This window comes from Megascapheus bottae, chromosome 10 (assembly GCF_031878675.1).
Source record: "Megascapheus bottae isolate mThoBot1 chromosome 10, mThoBot2.hap1, whole genome shotgun sequence".
Lineage (NCBI taxonomy): Eukaryota > Metazoa > Chordata > Mammalia > Rodentia > Geomyidae > Megascapheus > Megascapheus bottae.
In genome coordinates, this window is record NC_143518.1 from 28,580,448 (window position 1) to 28,599,431 (window position 18,984).

The 18,984-nt window shown below is 39.7% G+C and overlaps 1 protein-coding gene across 5 annotated transcripts in view; it reads left to right on the forward strand.

Annotated features, from left to right (window-relative positions):
• Kifap3 (kinesin associated protein 3) overlaps positions 1 to 5,185 on the forward strand; it is a 117,219-nt gene extending 112,034 nt beyond the window's left edge. For 4 of the 5 annotated variants that reach the window (XM_090340476.1, XM_090340478.1, XM_090340477.1 and 1 more), the window contains one exon: positions 4,601 to 5,185. In XM_090340476.1, coding sequence (XP_090196602.1) covers positions 4,601 to 4,709 — 109 coding nt within the window. In that variant the 3' untranslated portion in view covers positions 4,710 to 5,185. Of the gene's footprint in view, positions 1 to 1,271; positions 1,341 to 4,600 lie in introns of all 5 variants that reach the window. The other variant, XM_090340480.1, reaches the window with a different exon arrangement.
• The last annotated feature ends 13,799 nt before the right edge of the window (positions 5,186 to 18,984 follow it).

Sequence of the window (18,984 nt, forward strand, 5' to 3'; positions counted from 1 at the left end):
ATCTACCACCATTTCTGGAGTTTTAGGATCCAGTCCTGACTTCTCTTTCCATATTTGTCTTTCTATCTCTTGCCTGCATTATAAACTTATAGCATAACTTTTATATTATTAAACTTAAGTCTATTTAAGATTAGTTATTTCTTGCTGTTAGTTCCCTAGACTGCTGTCAACAACTGCCTGTCTTTACCTATAAAATCCTACTTGTCCTTAATGACTTCTTTATGCATTTGAATACTTTTTAAATATCTACTCTGTGGTAAATGCTATAGTAACATCAAAAATAAGACAATCCTTGTTTTTTTTTGACACTCACATTCTAGTGGGAAAAGCAGTAAAAAAAAAAAAAGCTACAATGCTTGGAAATATATTCATTACATAGAACTCTTTTCTTTGTTTTTGTGGGTCATAGGACTCGAACTCTGGGCCTGGGCACTGTCCCTGAGCTCTTCAGCTCAAGGCTACCGCCTTAGTCCTTGAGCTGCAGCAGCACTTCCAATTTTCTAATGATTAATTGGAGATTTTTCTAGTGATTAATTGGAGATGAGTCTTGCATCCTTTAGTGCCTGGGCTGGCTTCGAACCGAGATACTCAGATGTCAGCCTCCTGAATAGCTAGGATTACAGGGTTGAGCCACCTAGCCCAGCTAAATAGAACTATTGTCTATGAAGGCTTTCTGGCCTCCAAGATTCTTCTGTGAGAATTTGTATGTGTGTAATATATGGCATGCATATATTAAATATTTCACATTACATTAATTTTTCCTGTGTTCCTTGGCTCCAAAGCTTATAAGCAGGGAGCACAGTTCATTGACTTACCAATGCCATGTCATAGTGATTTCAGAGAGGAAATAAAGTAATAGAAGAAATAAAGTGATAGCATACAGGTTGAGTAAGCAAGAGTTTTGAGACAGTTCTATCAAAGAAAGATTTAACTTCCCATGTAGTTCCAGATTTGGGACAATTATAAAAATTCCTAGCAACTTGACTTAGACATCCATACATGAAGCCTTTGCAAAGCTCTGGACACTACACCTCTGGAGGTGTTGTGACAGGACTTGAATTGACTCGTGCAAGAATATTGTGAATGGAAGGTTGAATGGTTACTTCTGGAAATGTTTTCAAGTTAAAGATCATCTGAGCATATGAAACAAATTGAATTTATCCACTAATAAATTTTTACTTGCTGTGTATTTATATTGCTGACTTACAAATATAAAAAAGATATTACTATATCTAATTTTAATAAAATAATGATACTTTTCACTTATGCAGCACTTTTCATCCAAGGATTTCAAAGTGCTTTACAAATATGCACTAATTAAACCTCACAAACAGCCAGAGGTAGGTGACTTTTTTCCCTTTCAACAGGAATGTCAGCTCTGGCACAGAAACTTGAGTCTGAGCATACCTAGGATTCCATGCTGGCTGTATTTCCTTGTAATGTGCTGCATGTGAAGTGTCCCGTGTCATTTCCAGATTTCCTTTTTTCCCTGTGAATCATCCTAAGTTCAGATTTCTAACATACTGTTAAGGGTATGTTTCAAGCTTCATAAATATTAGACCAGTTTCATTCTCCTGCTTACTATATGTTAGATTTCTGAATGTGTAAAAACAAACTCAGAAGTGAATTTATATTTGTTGGCGAATTTTAAATGTAATTTTTCACATTAAAGAATTTTTCATTTAAAACAAGTTCATGTAGATTTTTCAAAAGTCTGCTTTGAGTCAGTTTCAAATTTTCTCCCAAGTGATACATGTAAGTTCAGAAAGTTAAGTGCTGTTCTATATTCTAATACATGTATATCATTGACGAACTATTGACTGTGAAAACAGAACTTTGCCTGACCAGCCTAAATGCTTAGAATGTTCAAGAGCCGAGGCTCATGAGCTCAAAAGAAGTCTTATTTTTATTCATGTGGGGATTCAGATTCTTATCAACAGTGTGACTAACATTAAATATGTATATGTATATATATAGTTTACAATAGAAAAATAGCCCCATATGGCATAACTAAAGTTACTTTCACTCTGTTGGAAAAACATAGGAAAAATCATCAAAGGTTTGTCTATTAGTCATAGAAATTAAAATTTGGAATATAGAATGGCCTCAGTCCCTGAGACCCTGTTTAATCCCCAAGACCCTTTTAAGTGCCCTTCCTCATTGCGGGCCAATTTTCTTCGATTCTGGAAGAAAAGAACCAGGACTCTCATAGTGGTCTAGGGCACCCAATCTCTAAGGAACCTGATGCCAGCATCCTAGCTGAGGAAGGAGCTCCTTATTCTGACCCGCATGGCTGAACTCCCTTCTGAGGATGATCCTCTTCTAGACAGAAATGCAACAATATGCAAAAGGTCCTTTATCAGATGTTCTGTTCTGAAAATGGTTTTGCATATTTGTTTGGTAATTCGTAATATACCTCTTTATTTCCAAACTCTTGAAAGAAATGTCACTGTAGCCCCTATACTGAGAAAAGAGGACAAAATTAATTTCAGCTCTGGTGTGATGAAAAGGGAGTAATAAATAGAAAATGAAAGAGGACTGAATTGCAATCTACAAGCTATACAGCCAGCCCTTTGAAAGCTGAGAGTTTTCTACATCCACAAGTATGTTGCTATCCTTTGCCCTTCAAGAGAAAACATATCAGTAGCCAGCTTTTTCTGTAACTAAAATGATACAGGTGTATTTTGAATGAGTAGAAGTTCATTGAATCCACTAAATTCCAAACTATCCTTTAAACTGCTTTGAGAGTAATATTAAATGTTATGTCAGGTACCAGTGTCTCATGCCTGTGCTACTCAGGAGGCTGAGATCTGAGAGTCGAGGTCTAAAGCCAGTTCAGGCAATAAAGTCTCTTATCTCCAATTAACCACCAAAAAGCCAGGAGTATATCTGTGTCTCAAGGGATAGAGCTCTAGCCTGGAAGAAAAAAAGCTCAGAGGCAGTGTCTAGGCACTGAGTTCAAAATCCAAACAGGCGCACAGGCACGCACATACATACATACAGATATATACATATATACGTGTATATTTGTGTCATGTATTTTAAATGTATGTATATATAAAGAACCAAATATATTATCTCAAAATTTAAATTTATTTTCTTGTGGGTTCAAGGTAACAAAAGGTGCTTATATTTTAACCATTCCAAAATAAACTGAAAATTTTTAAGTTCCAATCAACTTTGAAAATTATACACATGCTATTTTTCATAATGAAAGAACACTCAAATTTTTATCTAAGATTACTATCAGTATAAATACTAACTTGAAACTTAAATTTTGGAAATTTTATTACCCTGAGAGGTAGGTTCATGTGAAGTATATATGTCTTATGTGTACTTTGATTCTGTGCATATACTCTTCAGTTCTGTCACATATACACACGTGCATACACACACACACACACACACACACACACATACACACAGTTACCTAAAAATCTTAACAGTAAAATGTTTCAACATAATCTCACATTTTACACATATAAAGTATAACCCCATCTAGTACAATCTAATTCTTAAGTCATTAAAATATTTTTTTCAAGGCTAACATTTCCACATTATAACTTCTTTCATTTGGTTGGAAATCAAACTCACTGGCATCAACTGCATGAGCTGTGCATGAGCATGTAAAAGCTGCTGCTTCTGCCTGGCAACCTTCAGAATTTTGTCATTTTCTAAAGTGTCAGATAACTGACTTACTCTTAAAAAGTACTTTGTAGAACAGATTTTCTTTAAAATAATTTATGTATAAACTGAAGAGTATATTTAAAAAAATAATTGCAAGTATACTTATGCTTCAGGCCGTCTTTACATAACTTGAAGGGTTACCTTTCCACTTCAGTTTCCACAGAGTAGTGAATCAGAATTTGTAACTGGTGTGTTGTCAACTCAAAAGACATATTATTTAGCAGTTGTTTGCACCAAGGAATCTGGGTTTGTAGACCAAATCTGGCTAATTTTCTAATGTGTCATTCCTTGTGTCTTTCAGGCTTATGGTATGATATGGTGGTGGATTAGAGTTCACTGCTAGCTCAAATGCTCAAATAGGAGAATTAGTCCTATATCTTCATGGGACAAACTGTAAATAGCAAAACTTTTTTTGTTACTATGTAAAATCATTTTATATTTGTTATAAAGATCCACATATATATATGATTATTTTATTCAGCCAAGAGTATTTGATGTCAGTCTTCTAATATGTTATAGGACCTTTTGTTGTAGATTTGACTTTTTCCTAACTCTGGACTTGAACTTGTGTTTTCTGTTTGTTGGGGCTGTACCATTAGAGTCATACCTCTAACTAGAGGGTTTTTTGCTGGTTATTTTGGAAATGAAGTCTGCCTAGGCTGGTTTTGAATAGTGATCTTTCATGTCTCAGCCTCCTGAATATCTAAGATAACATGCATGAGCCATTGGCACCGAGATAAGTTCAACATATATTTTTAGAAGTAAATATTGTATTCCACACATGTGAATGAGAAAAAAAATGGTTAGTGGTATCAGTAGAAATAAGGAATGTTAGGTTTGAGGTCTCTGATTTAACCTGCATATGGATACTTGATGCAAAGAAATAGCTCATCATTGATGTTTCTCCTTTCAGCCTTGGAATGGATAGCTTTGGCCAGCCAGTGGGCATCCTTGCACGCCCTGCTACTGCTTACGGATTCCGCCCCGATGAACCTTACTACTACGGCTATGGATCTCGATAAAGTCATCCCTATCTGTGTGTATTCTCATCTTAGAAGTCCATGTGGGTTGGGTTAAATTTGAAACTTGGCCTAATAATGCATGTTGATACTACTGTGCGTCTGTGCTTCTTATTTTTCCATGTTGGGGATTAAGTCCAATCCCTTCTACTTTTTGTTAAGCACAGTTGTTCTGAACACTGCTCATTCAGCCAATAGTATTTCCCATGAGTTTCCCTGTGAATGTTGAAAAGCTACCAGACTGGAAAGCAAACACTAACACTACATTGTGTGTATTAAGTGACTCATTTAATTTCTATTAAAACCCAGCACAAAGTGCAAATGAATGAACCAAAGTCATGTGTTTGCATTTACTGTGTTTTTTAGAAGTCGTGTGCTTACACAGGGTCCACATGAGTTTTATTTTCTCCCTTATAATCCCTTTAGTGTTTTGTGTGACATATTCTCTATTTAAAATTTATTAAAAGAACTTCAGGGTTGTTTTTTGTTTGTTTTTTTTTGAGACAGTGTTTCACTATGTATCCCAGACTGGTCTTGATTGTGTAATCCTCCTGCCTCTACCTCCATCACACTAGGAGAAAAGGTGTGTGTGTACCACATCTATCTCAGAACCTCAGTTATGAACTGTGAGTTTTTACTTAATAGTGGAATATGTGCTGTAAGTGCTGTTATCGATCAAGTATAGTCTCTTAAGCAGTTTGATTTCCTTACTAATAACAAAGCCTCAGACAACTAACACCAAGTAACACAAATAAAACTGGATTTATATCAGCTTCTCAGTTTTATTCTTCATGAAATTTATAGAAAAGGCAATTATTTTAGCCTCATTGAGGAAAGGTAAGGAATTAACTATTTCAGTAACTTAGGTACCATTTCCTGTTTGTTCATTTAATTCTATATGATAGATTGGGTAATAGAATCATTAATAGGTTATAGGTAATTTATTAATGTTTTCTACAAAAAACTAAGTGAAATAAGTACAATCTGTAGTTTCTTCATCTGCTGTCAAAACAAAAAGCTTCAAAGACAAGATTTTTATTCTTAAATTTCAAATTTCAACCATAATATTTAGCCTAATTTGCATTTTTTAGCATAAAGTAGTAGAGCTTGAGAAAATCCTTAGAAATAATTCAGTTTATCTACTTATTTGAAAGAACTTTATTTAAAATGTTAACATGTATTTCCTTTAAGATAGTGCTCTTTATGGAATGTACATGTTAGATACAACCTACGCTGTTGAACTCAAGCCTCACTAATCTTTCAGAAACGATACATCTATCATAGCTTGTACTTTATCCACAAAATATAAACCTACAAAGGGCCTTACAATCAACCCTGTCAAGCTCTCATTTTCACAACCAAAAGAAAACTGAAGCCAGCAGAGACTTAAGTGTCTTGCTCATACTTGTGTAGTCAATGATGTAACTTATTTTTTGTTATTTATCATCTACACAAAGTATAAATATGTTTGTCATTGATTGGAAACAAGGTAACCATTCTATAGCTTTAACTTTCACACACTGTTATAAATTGATTTAGGATAAGAACTTCCCACGATGTGCATCATTTCCACAGCTATGACCACTTTACCTATATGTTTTTATTATTTTAGGAAATACATGAAGCAAGCCATACAGAACATGTTTCTTCATATGTGGAAGCTATATCTAAAACATAACTAGACATGATAAATCTATTCAGGACTCTAAGCATCCACATACAAACAGTGTAAAGGAGGATAACCTTAGGGGAGGGGCACAAAGGTGTAACTTCCTCTGAACATTTAAAGTACTAGTTATAGAAATGGACTCTAGGAAGTGGAAACTTGGGGTTTTGGTGGTGGTGGTATTTGTGCTTTCTTTTTTTCTTTTATGGAGTAAAGGAGGTTGCAGAAAGAGGGAAGAATAATAAGTAAATGCAGTCATGCTATCAGTGTACAAGATGCAAGAAATCACCTATGCAGGAAATAGTAGGGGGGGGAAACTGGGGGAAAGCAAAGGAAGTGTGATGTTATCCAAAATACAGAAATGTACTCACTACCTGACTTATGAAATAAGTTTTACCTTAACACCTTAACAAGATTATTTTTAAAACAAAATATTAAAAACATGAGCAGGAAATAAAAGACAGGAAAGATCAGATGTGGAAACTAAGCATTTGTACCTACAAAATATGGTCTAGAATTCCGTTCTAGACAGGAAATATATTGAACAGATTTAACGGAGATGACAAGGAAATAATGCTAGAATTTTAGTGACACTTATCTCCAATTAACCAACAAAAAAGCTACAAGTGGAGGTATGGCTCAAGTGGCACAGCACCAGCTTTAAGTGAAAAAGCCTAGTGATAGCTCCAGACCTTAGTTCAAGCTTCAGAACCCACAGGGGGGAAAACACTTGAATAGACTGCTGATGACAATCTGCAATGCAAGTTGTGCACTTCCTTATGGTAGGTAATGATGAATCTTTTTTCTTTGTCCTCAGCTAGTTCTAGTATACATAGCCACTTTGGTTTTTCAGGTGAGGATGTAAATAATTCTTGCATGGTGTGATGGAATTGGTAGTAGTTTTGAAAATCATAATATAGAATCAGAATTAAACCTGTCTATCAAAAGGGAAATGGAGAAGGGAGCCAGAGGGAGGAAGAGAGAGAAACAGAGAGAGACAAGAGATCAAATATAGTGTGGAAAGTTCCAAAAGAAAATAGAATAGGGCTACACTTAAAGAGATAGTTATTTTCCAAATTAATGTATGTTTTATATATACATATATGTATATATATATATTATCTTCAGAGTGAGGAAGGAAATTTTTCAAGAAACACATATACCTGGAATTCAACAGTTTTAACCTTCAATGTAGCAAAGCAAAAAAAAAAAAACACTAGAAAGAAAAAAACACTAAAAATATTACAATGAAACGCTCTCAGCTCTGGAAGCACATAGCCACTAGAAGACATCATCAGGGAACTGATAGAAAACAACTGGCAGTCTACATGTAGGTCTTCCATGCAGTTCCAAACCATTCACCTGTGAAGGTACAAAAGGAGATGGAAGAGATGTATAGCTGTTGATAGAAGTACCTTCTTTTGCTATAGTAATCAAAACAGCTTGGTACTGGCACAAGAACAGGCCTGAGGACCAATGGAATAGAACTGAAGTCCCCGAAATCAACTCACTGACCTGGGGGCCACCTGACATTTGATAAGGGAGCCAAAAAAAAAAAAATAGAATGGAAGGACAGCCTCTCTAACAAGTGGTGCTGGCAGATCTGGTTAACTAAGCACCTGCAGAAAACTCAAGTTGGATCCTTCTTTGTCACCCTGCACCAGGATAACACCAAATGGATCAAAGACTTGGTGGTAAAAGCAGATACACTGAAAACTTTACAAGAAGGAATAGGAGATACACTAGGTCTACTTGGCACAGTTCGAAACTTTCTTAATAAAGACCCAGAAACACAACAAATCAAAGATAGTTTGGATAAGTGGGACTGCATTAAACTGCAGAGCTTTTGTATGGCAAAGGCCATAGCTAGCAAGCTAAATAGAAAGCCCACAGAGTGAGAGAAGATCTTCACTAACTATACAACAGACAAAAGGCCTCATACCTAAAATATATCAACAGGTAAAAAACTGGAATCACTCCAAAACTAATCTGCAAAGAAACAACTATCCCATTAAAAGATGGGCCAAAGACTTAAAGACAGTCTTCACTGAAGAAGAAATAAGAATGGCATATAGACACATGAAATGCTCACTGGCCATAAAAGAAATGCAAATCAAAACAACTCTGAGATTGCACCTCACTCCGTTAGAATGGCCAGGATCAAGAAATCTAATAACAACAGATGCTAGGGGGGATGTGGACAGGAGGGATCACTACTACACTGTTGGTGGGAGTATAAACTCATTCAACCACTATGGAAAATAGCATTTCCTCAAAAGAGTAAACATAGAACAATTCCTATGACCCAGCAATTTCACTACTTGACATTTACCCAATCGTACAGAAACAAGGGCATACTAAATCCACTAGCACAACCATGTTCATTGCAGCACTATTTACCATAGCAAAGATATGGAACCAACCTAGATGCCCCTCAGTTGATGAGTGGATCAATAAGGTGTGGTATTTATACACAATGGAATTCTATGCTGCTGTCAGAAAGAATGACGTCGCCCCATTTGTAAGGAAATTGAAAGACAGAAAAAAATCATATTAAGTGAAGTAAGCCAGACTCAAAGGAACATAGGCTCAATGGTTTCTCTCATTTGTCATAATCAGTAGAAACCTTGGGCTTTCCTAGCAGAGGTCTACAATAGAGCAAAACATAGATAAATAAGGCCATATAGTATGACACTAAATGAAAGGACCTCCAGGATATGGAAACAAGAGCTTTATAATGTGTGATTGTTATACTTAATGTACTGTTATTTCTCATCTCTTTTGTTGTCCCTTGGTTATCTCATATTGTTACAGTATCTTACCTTGTTATCTGGTATATTGTATATATGTTTATTTGAAATAATAGGATAGGGAAAGGGGAAAACAAGATGAGGGGAGGGGTGGGGGGAGGGAAATGGGGACAAAAACATGAGAAAGGGTATCAATGTTTTGTGAAGTAATACAACTATCTGGTGAATATAAGATAACCCTTCTATTAATTACAATTTAAAAAAAGAAAAGAAAAAAACTTCAAAAACTTTTTTTAAAAAAACATGAGAAGGGGTATCAATGTTCAAGAAGTAATGCACCCACTACCTGATAAGTATAACTGTAACCCCTCTATACATTATCCCAACAATAAAATTAAAAAAAAATTTAGAAAAGAAATACCACAGCATAGCACAAAATGCGGAGTATATCTCCCTATAAGCTCTTATGTATCTGCTCATTCATATACCATGGTCTCTTTATTAAGAAACTCTATACCCTTAGAGTAACCATTTTAAAATGTATGAAGGTGGTGTAACTGCCACTACAAAAACAAAACAAAACCAGAATATTTGGACCATTCTAAAAAGATCCCCTCCCCCAAGAGCAGCCACTCCTCTCTTCTCTAACTAGCCTCTAGTGATCATTAATCAGTTTTCTGTATCTATGGATCTACCTATCATGGGCATTTCATATATAAGGATCCATACAATGTATGGCCCTTTGTTTCTGGCTTTGTTCACTTAGAATATTGTTCCCACAGTGCCTCTGTGTTGTAAAATGTATGGAATCTTAATTCCATCTGTTGAATAACATTTTGTGGTAGTTGTATCATATTTTGTAAATCATTCCTAAGTCTAGACACTTTTTAAGCAGCAATAAAAGTTTAAGTGAAGACCGCCAAGTTCCAAATGTGCAAATAAGCAACTTTGTCCCACCAGGGGGCGCACAGGAGCATGAGCAAGTCCAGCTGGGCTCTGGGACAGCAAATCCAATCAGCCCAGCATTTGTTTTGAATTTATTTTAAGCAACAACTGTTTTAGTTGTTACCACTCAAGAGGAAAAAACAAAAGGGAAGGGGGAGTGAAAGAGAAAAAACAGAAAAGTAAAGAAGGAAGAAAGGAGGGAGGAAGTTAGGAAGGAAGACCTCCATTACCCAAATTTTCATGTAATTCCTAATTATTGTCATGTATTACCTAAATGAGAAACCAAAGAGGTTTTGGAGGCAAGGCTTAGTTGGTAGACCGCTAGCTAATGAGCCAAAGTAGCCACACATACCCAGCTCAAGTCCTGGTTGTAGTCCAAGAAAAAAGAATATATCTGAGAAAATATTTGGAAAGTAGAGCATTGCAGTGAGAATATGCATGTCATAACGAACTATGATATTTGTAGATGTTGGTCAAAGGTGAAATTCTTTTGTGTGTGTGCCAGTCCTGGGGCTTGAGCTCAGGGCCTGAGCACTGTCCTTGGGCTTTCTCAAGACTAGAGCTCTACCACTTGAATCACAGCATCACTTCTGGCTTTTTTTTTCTATGTATGTGGTATCGAGGAATTGAACCCGGGTCCTCGTGCATGCTAGGCAAGCACTCTACCACTAGGCCAAACTCCCGGCCCCAGAACTCTAAGACTTTTGACACTGGTTTGCTTACTTGTTGACTTAACATGTTACAGGACATAAAAGGTATTTGTGGTGCCAGGCACTGATTTGTATCTTTTGTGCATAAAAACAAAAAATTTAATCTTGGCAGGGAGTTTGGCCTGGTGGTAGTGTGCTTGCCTAGAATGCACCAAGACCTGGATTTGAGTCATATGTAGAAAATGTTGGAAGTATGCTGTTGCTAAAGTGGTAGAGCTCTAGCCTAGAGAATGCCCAAGGGCAGTGCTCAGGCCCTAAGTTCAAACCCTAGGATTGGCAAAAAAAAAAAAAAATCTGCTTCTATAAAATAGCAGAAGCTATGGCATAGAGGTGTTGACAGAAATCCATAACTACACGGGAAGTAAAACTTTATACTCCTTTGTGTACTTCGGTGCCAGATATCTTTTTCATCTCAAAGCTTACAATAAATGTAGTAAGAGTATTGCTATTGCTAATCTTTTGTGTGTGTGTGTGTGTGTGTGTGTGTAGCAGGGGGGGGAGGGGGGAATCATGGTGCTTGAACTCAGCCTAGGTGCTGTCCCTGAGCTCTTCATCTCAAGGCTACCATCCTACCTTGAGCCAAACCTCACTTCCCATTTTCTAGAGGTTAACTGGAGATAAGAGTCTCAGGTCCTTTTGTGCCTGAGCTGGCTTTGAACCTTGATCCTCAGATCTCAGCCTCCTGAGTAGCTAGGATTACAAGTGTGAGCCACCATGCCCAGCAGTATTGCTAATCTTGTCAATGGTGCTATCTTGTTTAAGAAACATTGATTTGACATCACTAATAAAAGAATTATTGACAAATTATGAGATGATACTTGTGGTTACATGCATCTGATTTCTGTGATGTTGAAATAAAATTGTATTCTAGTTTTACAATTTATAAGACGTAGCATATACCTATGGTAACACTATGGGAAAATGCTTAACCTGGGTAAGAGGCATCAGATGCTGACCAAAGAGCTAAATTCAGCAATGGCACCAAATAGGGGGGTTTCTAATTGAGAACATGAGATGACTAATAGGAAGTGAAAGCCTGAGCTAAAATGATAACTAGGAAAAAATGATAGGCTGCGGGGAAGAGCTGGAATAAAGATCGATCCCAATGCAGATGCCTTTATGCATCCAGTAGGAATGCATTGCAGTGAGTGGGGAGGGGGAATATGAGAAGGTCACACAGGCTAGTGCTTCCTAAGCTGTAAACCTCATGTGAGGCCAGTTTTCTGATCTTTAACATGCTTCCAGAGGCTACACTAGCCACCCCAAATACAAATCTAAATTACCTCTCAATGCTGCAGTATTTTTTTTTTTTGCCAGTCCTGGGCTTGAGCTCAGGGCCTGAGCACTGTCCTTGGACTTTCTCAAGGCTAGAGCTCTACCACTTGAGCCTCAGCACCACTTCCGGCTTTTTTCTATGTATGTGGTACCAAGGAATCGAACCCGGGTCTTCGTGCATGCTAGGGAAGCACTTGAAGCACTAGGCCAAACTCCCGGCCCAATGCTGCAGTATTTTAAAGGCGATATTGACAAGCTAATTCACCCGTTGTCTGCACCTGATTTGTCTCCTTACTGGAGCAATATTCTGAAATGATTCATATGCATTTTGAAATTGAGAAGTAATTCACACTTCAGGTTCAGAAGAGAACACTTCAGCTATCTCTAACTCAGAAAACAATACTGTTTTTTAAGTGTGCTAGAAGTGACTTTTCATTGCCAAAGGAGTAATTTCAAAATGGGTAGGATGAAGTATTGGCAGACATTATCAGAATATAAGAATCTATACCATTATCAGAGTAGATGGATCCAGGGAGTTCAGAAATCTACACACCGAATCAAAGCAGTGCCATATGCAGATTTACAATAAAAATCTTGTCACCTAACTGTATTCTGGCTGAATGTGCTGTTCGAGTATTTGTCCAATCAGATGTCCAGTGGACAGAATTATCTATAGCATGATGAGACCAAAGACCTACTAGTTATATCATGACTTCAGTAAGTCTGTAATCCATAATCCACAGACACAACAAGTTACATGTGTTTAGAGACATGAAAGACATCAGGACTGGATAAATGAGTAGATGAGTACTAGGAAGGAAAGCCCCAAGTGTGTGTCTCCTAGCTTGCCTCTACTCATTCCAACGTAAAAATTCTTCTCCCAGGGGAGAAAGGACAGGTGCTACTACTCATCCTGAATTGGGGAGGGGGGAGGAGAGAATTAGCATGAAAATGAGAATGTCAGCAAAACTCAAGAGATAAGGATATTGCCTAGAGGGTGATCAGGTAAGCAGTTACATTGCCAAAAAAGATTTCATGCGCTGTTTGAAGGAACTCATTTCTATTCTTCTTGGAAAATGAAAAAACATACTTAGGGATTCTGAAAAGATAATACGAAATTCCTTCTATCTTCCAACTCTACCTCCTCGGTGTATTCTCTTGTCTCATGGTACTTGGGTAGATAGCCACCTCTTCACCCATTCATTTCCGTAATGCACTGCCTTTCTTTCCCAAGCCTATTCACAACTTTGTGTATTTCACTCTCCTCAATTTGTGATATTTTGGTTTCTTAGACTCTAGTGAATGCGAACAAAGGAAAGGGGGAGAAGTGGGAATGGATATTGGTGCCAATAATCCTAGAGCCTGTCTGCTACATATTTTTTCTAATTTGGTCTTGAGTCTTTTCTCTGGGACTAGTCATAACTATAGCTCTGTCTGAGGGGACTTCAGGGAATATGGTTGTAGATGCTCAATGTGCCTTTCCCAGGGTACTTCTTTATCCAAATAGACAACCTATGGAGTCTGCATTTATGGAGTAACAGTCTGCTTGTTTTAATTGGTTGACATTATGTACTACTAGGACCAGCTAGCATTCTGGGTATTAGGAAACTACCCGTCAGGATTGTCAGCTAGTCTCATACTAAACGAGTACATTACAGAAATTGAGGCACTGATACTTTAGCTACTTTCATTTCTAAGGACTTCAGATGTTTTAATAATCATCATGACAAGAGTCAGAAATAACATTAAATTTTGATAGTGAACATCACCGACAGCCTCAAAAGAATTCACAATAAGGCGACTTGGTTAAAAATATTTTAGATAATACTTTCTGGTCTTACAGTAAGTAAGGATTAAAGCCCTCCATCTTGGGGACTGTCACATGAAGCTTCGCCCCTAATTGTCTTAGACTTAGCACTAACCTGGAGGATTTCAGGTGTCTAGATGCTGGTGACAAATGTAATGTAGAAGAATCCAGCCAGCACTGTACTTTGCTTCTCAACTTTCTAGTGTTAAGATTTCGATAAGATTGCCTGGTCTTCACTTTTCAATACAGAACTCAGTCATATGTGACTAAGGGACATGAAAATATGGATAGTTCAAACTACTAAAAATGTATCAGACTTGGAATAATAAAGTACTAAAATCCTATGAACAAAATGTCTAATAATTATGTTGAGTGAGTAGTTGAGTCAATCTGTTGGATCTTTTGAGTTAAAATATAAAAAAATTAACTTCAGTATGTTCACTTGTTTATGACCTGGTTAACAGACATATTAAATTAAATCTATGGAGCTTGAATTCTATAGAATACTCTGGGATCTGTGGTAAGGCTCTGGGTCCTGGGTCTGGGAGCTGGAGGGCTAGAGCTGTGGTTGGAGATAAGGCCACCTCCCGGGCAGTCTGGTCAGCCAGATGATTACCCCTAGACACTAGATCTACAGTCCTCTTTATTTTTTGGTAGTGTTTCCTTCTGCTGTGAGGAGGCCCCTCTTTCTGTATATTGCCCCGTGTATGGGGGTGGTGGCAAAGGCACCTGTCAGTCTTTTATCCTTACCCAGTCTTAGAGCTTGGGTTAAAGCCACCAGTTCCACTGTTTGTGCTGACGTTCCTGCAGGCAGGGACTCCTGCAGCCCCTGCATACCTCTGGCCTTGGTGCATAAAGCTGCTTCCATTGGTGAACCAGACAATCTCCGCATTTGGCAGAGGCTCATCTTGCAAATCCTCTTACTCCATGCACTTGGGCCAAAACGTCAGCAGTCATGAAGTAGGGCTTCCAGGTCTGGATCGGGCAGTCGAGGCCGGGTTAAGGGCACTTAGAGGCTGGAAGAAAATCTTGAGAGGGTTTAACAATAATGAGTGAGTCGGGCATTAGCCAAGTACAGGGGTTTGGCCAGTTCCGCAAACCCAGGAATCCACAGCCAGCAGAATCCGGCTGTCTCCAACGTTGTGATTGTGGTCTGGGGATGTGGAGCATTGTCTCTGTGGGCGGCAGTTAGCCACCTTTGCCCTTCTCTCAGTAGGTACCTTCTCTCAGAGGTACCCTAAATAGGTTACCTCAGTCTTTGCTAATGAAGGCGATACTCATCTTCTAGTGCTAAGGTCAGTAGTGCCCTGGGAGTTTGTCACCTTGGGTACCAGTTCCCAGGTCCACCATCCTTTTGAGTTGGCCAGGGGTATTTCTTTATTCCTGTAGCCCCCTGCACCCACGATGTAGCTGTGGAGAGTTTTCCTTGAGGCTCAGTAAGAACCGAATGCTGAGCACCTGTGTCCACTAAAGACTGGACAGGAGTCCCCTCCACCTACAAAGTTACGCTAGGTTCGGGGAGGGGATCCGAACCCCGTCTCCCCTAGTCCTCCGAGTCATGAGTGTGCCACTGGTCCGACCTGTTCTTTTTCGGGCATTCCCTAGCCCAGTGACCAAACTCTTTACAGTAGGCACATTGATATTTGCTCAAATTTCAACCTGGGGCCCTCGAAGGTTGTGGGCTACGTGAACCTCTTTGTGGTGGTCTTCCCTACTTCAGTTTCCCGAGGCTGAGTTTACCTGATCAGCACTCATATTTGTCTGCACTCAAAGTTGTCTTTTAAATTTAAACTTGCATAATCTTATAATGCTGCCAGGACAGTGACAGACCTCAGCCACTTCCCCAATATCTTGATAGGTTGCTTTCACTAGCACTCTGCTGCCAAATTAGACCTGGAATTTGGTAAGGGCCAAAATTACATCTAAATAAGGACCTGCTGTTCTTTTCTGTGGGCCCCGCTGGAAACTGTTACAAACTTACAAGGGCAAATTGAGCCCTAATTTTCCTTTTTCTTGAAAAACATTTTCAAATTTTGTGCAGAAACCCATTTCTAATGTTCTTTAAAACTTTCACTGATCATTTCTCTGTGTACACATATATACAATTCTAGTAGCCCTGTTTCATAAGGCTGGCAAGTTTGGGCTGCCTGCAATGGCTATGTAAGTAATTGCCTGTGAAGACTCTCCACATGAACGTTAATACCTCCCAACAATTCTTATTTCATTAGGTCCTACAACAAAATCCTTCTGAGTTCTTCCTTAGTTTTCCTATCTCCAAATCTTTGCAGTTGACTGACTCACTGAGTGAAATGGCTCCTCCATCTGTTTTTCCACATACATGCCTCCATATGCTTTATAAGGGTTCAAACTCCCTTGTCTCCAGGCCTTCTAGGGCTCAAGGCACTCCCTTTTCTTTTCTGCAGTTTAGATTACTGCCCAGCCATTAACAGTTTCTGAATGCAAGAGTGCACCAAAAGTCTACATTCAATTTCAGTCCAGTAGCATGAAACTAAATCTTAGGGAGATAAACCTTTAAAACCCTTTTTCCCAATTTAATACATTTTAGGGGGCAGTTTAATCACATCACCCACATTTTACCATCAGATTTCCACAGACAGGTAAACTTTCTGGCCCGAGACCCAGAAATACCTCACACAAGACAGAAGCAGAAACCGTTAAATACCCCCATATTTTGATGGCATGCCTGGCAGCAATCAGAGTGAGGAAGACACCTGGGGCCGTGAAAACTCTCAGGGGTGCCTCCCCATGGAGACTTCCATTCTCTGGCAGCAGGATGGCCAAGGCCATCCTACCTGCAAAAACTATCAGGGGGGCAAGAGTTTTTCATTTCTGACAAGACTCAGTAACACCTCTGTTGCTGTCCACCACAAGGACACTTCACCTCGGAGTCAGACTGGGAATGGTCACAGACTCAAATCGCTGCAAGCAGAGGTCTGTTATTTCTCTCTCCTCTCTTCTCTGCCTCTCTCCTTTCTCCTTCTCTCTTCTCCCTCCTCCGTCTTTTTTCCTTCTTTCTCCTCTCTGCCTTTCTCAGAAACCCCACACTATTTATAACCTTAAGCAGCCAATCACAGTAAAGGACATCTGCAAAGCAGCAAACAAATCTGAAAGAAATGTAGCGATCCACTCTATCCACAAGCACAGTAGAAACAAATCAATAAATGCAAAGAAACTTCCTGGCCAGCAAGTCTGACTCATTGGCGAGCTGCCAGGTGCCATCTTCTAATCTTACTTCCTCAGGAGGCTGAAAGCAATTGGTCTCCAACACACCTCAGTCCTGGGGGAACCAAGACTGATGCCTGTGTCCTGCCACCAGTTGTCTCCAGATTGCACAGCTGAGTCGGATGAGCCATACCAGGCCCAAGACTTATTCCCCAGGAATGTCCAAGTGGAATTGTGGCAAAACACAAAACAAGACAAATCACCTCAGGGGACCATGAAACAGGGGCAGTGAAGCAGAGACCTTTAGTAAGGAATTTGACCAGGGTGGCCAGATCGTCCCGGTAAGAAAATTTTCTCCCTAGTCTTCCAAATTATGGGGAGGCTGAAGGTGCCCTCTGGGGGCCACCCAACTTCAAGGGATGGCCACCCTGTTTGGCAGAGGTCAATTAGTCTCCCTTTCCTGAGTTCAACCCTCAAGTCATCCTTAAAATGTGCCCTTGACATCCTCAAAATGTGCCATTAGAAGAGCAAGGGGGGTACTCTGAGCCTGACCCATCTCGACAGGGAGTGCCCAAACTACACAAGGAGCTGCTGCGGCTTGCCACACCCTCCCCCTCATGCTCCGGGTGGCAGCGGCCTCCCCGAGGGAAAGTATGAGGGTGGGGGTCTCCTGCAACAGTCTGAAAGGGTGAATAACTCCACTCAAGGGGCCCAGAGTCAGGTATGAGCGGAGTCTCTCCCTCTCGGTCCAGGATTGTTGCACTCTGAAAGTGGAAGTGTTAACAGAACATGCAGACACAGACACTGACACAGACACAGATCGAGCGCGCTTCAGGCCAATCCCTGCCTGACCAGACAGGCTATCATAAATACAGAAGATAGCCCCAGATGGGGTCCGGGGGACATCTCCCACCAGCCTGCTGACAGTCTTATAGCAGTCCGCCAAGACTCTTCATTGGCCCAGATACAGAACCTGCAGGCAACCCAGATTACACAGAGACACAGAGACAGAGGAAGCCGGCCTATTTACTGCGGTTTTTCCACGACCCGTTGACTAGGCGTCTGGGTAGGCTTGGGGGGTTCCAGGCCAATGCACCAAATGTTGTGCCCGAATGCCTAGGACCCTGAAAGAACCACCAGAGGCTGAAGTCAAAGCAAAGAAGCAAGGTCGTTTATTACAAGTTCGAACTCGGACCTCCACGTGCCTGTAGCCGGCAACGCTAAGAGGCCCCGAACAAAGGTTTTACACAGCTTTTACAGGGGAATTCCATAGTTACAATCACCTGATTGGTTGTTTGGTAACTTCGAACCACTGGTGGCTTCAGGATTGGTCAGAGCTCAGGTGTCTAACTACTGAGCATTGGGCTGTTGCCACCTGGGGTTCAAGTCTGGGCTCGTTCCGGGAACATGTGGTTTTTGATTCCTAGTACATGGGCCCTGAGCAAGGGGGAGGGGCCATTCCCAGAACATGGGACAATCTTGGCACAACAGTTAACAGACATATTAAATTAAATCTATGGAGCTTGAATTCTATAGAACAGCACTAACCTAGCAGAAGGAGGCTTCCTCAAGCTTATAGGATGGGTTTAAATTGGACATCGTTGTATATTCTCCTAAGTACTAATACAATTTAAGAACTAAAATTTTACATGTGATTTCTTGTAATTTGAAGGACTTAAATATACATCTTAAATCCACCCCCCCTTTTTTTGCTCTATTAACATCCCTAGAAAATCTAAAAGAACTTAAACTTGGTTGTCAGCCCTGAGCTGTAGAAGCATTAGGCAGTAATGACATCGACTGGTACAGATCATCAGATGATGGTAGTGAAAATGTTACACTGTGCTTTCCAGGGGAGCCGGTGGAGCTTCTCGACAGAGGCCACCTGTGGAATGAGAGGATGGGACAAGTACCCGTGTTGAGAGGAGCAGGGAGTGTTAAG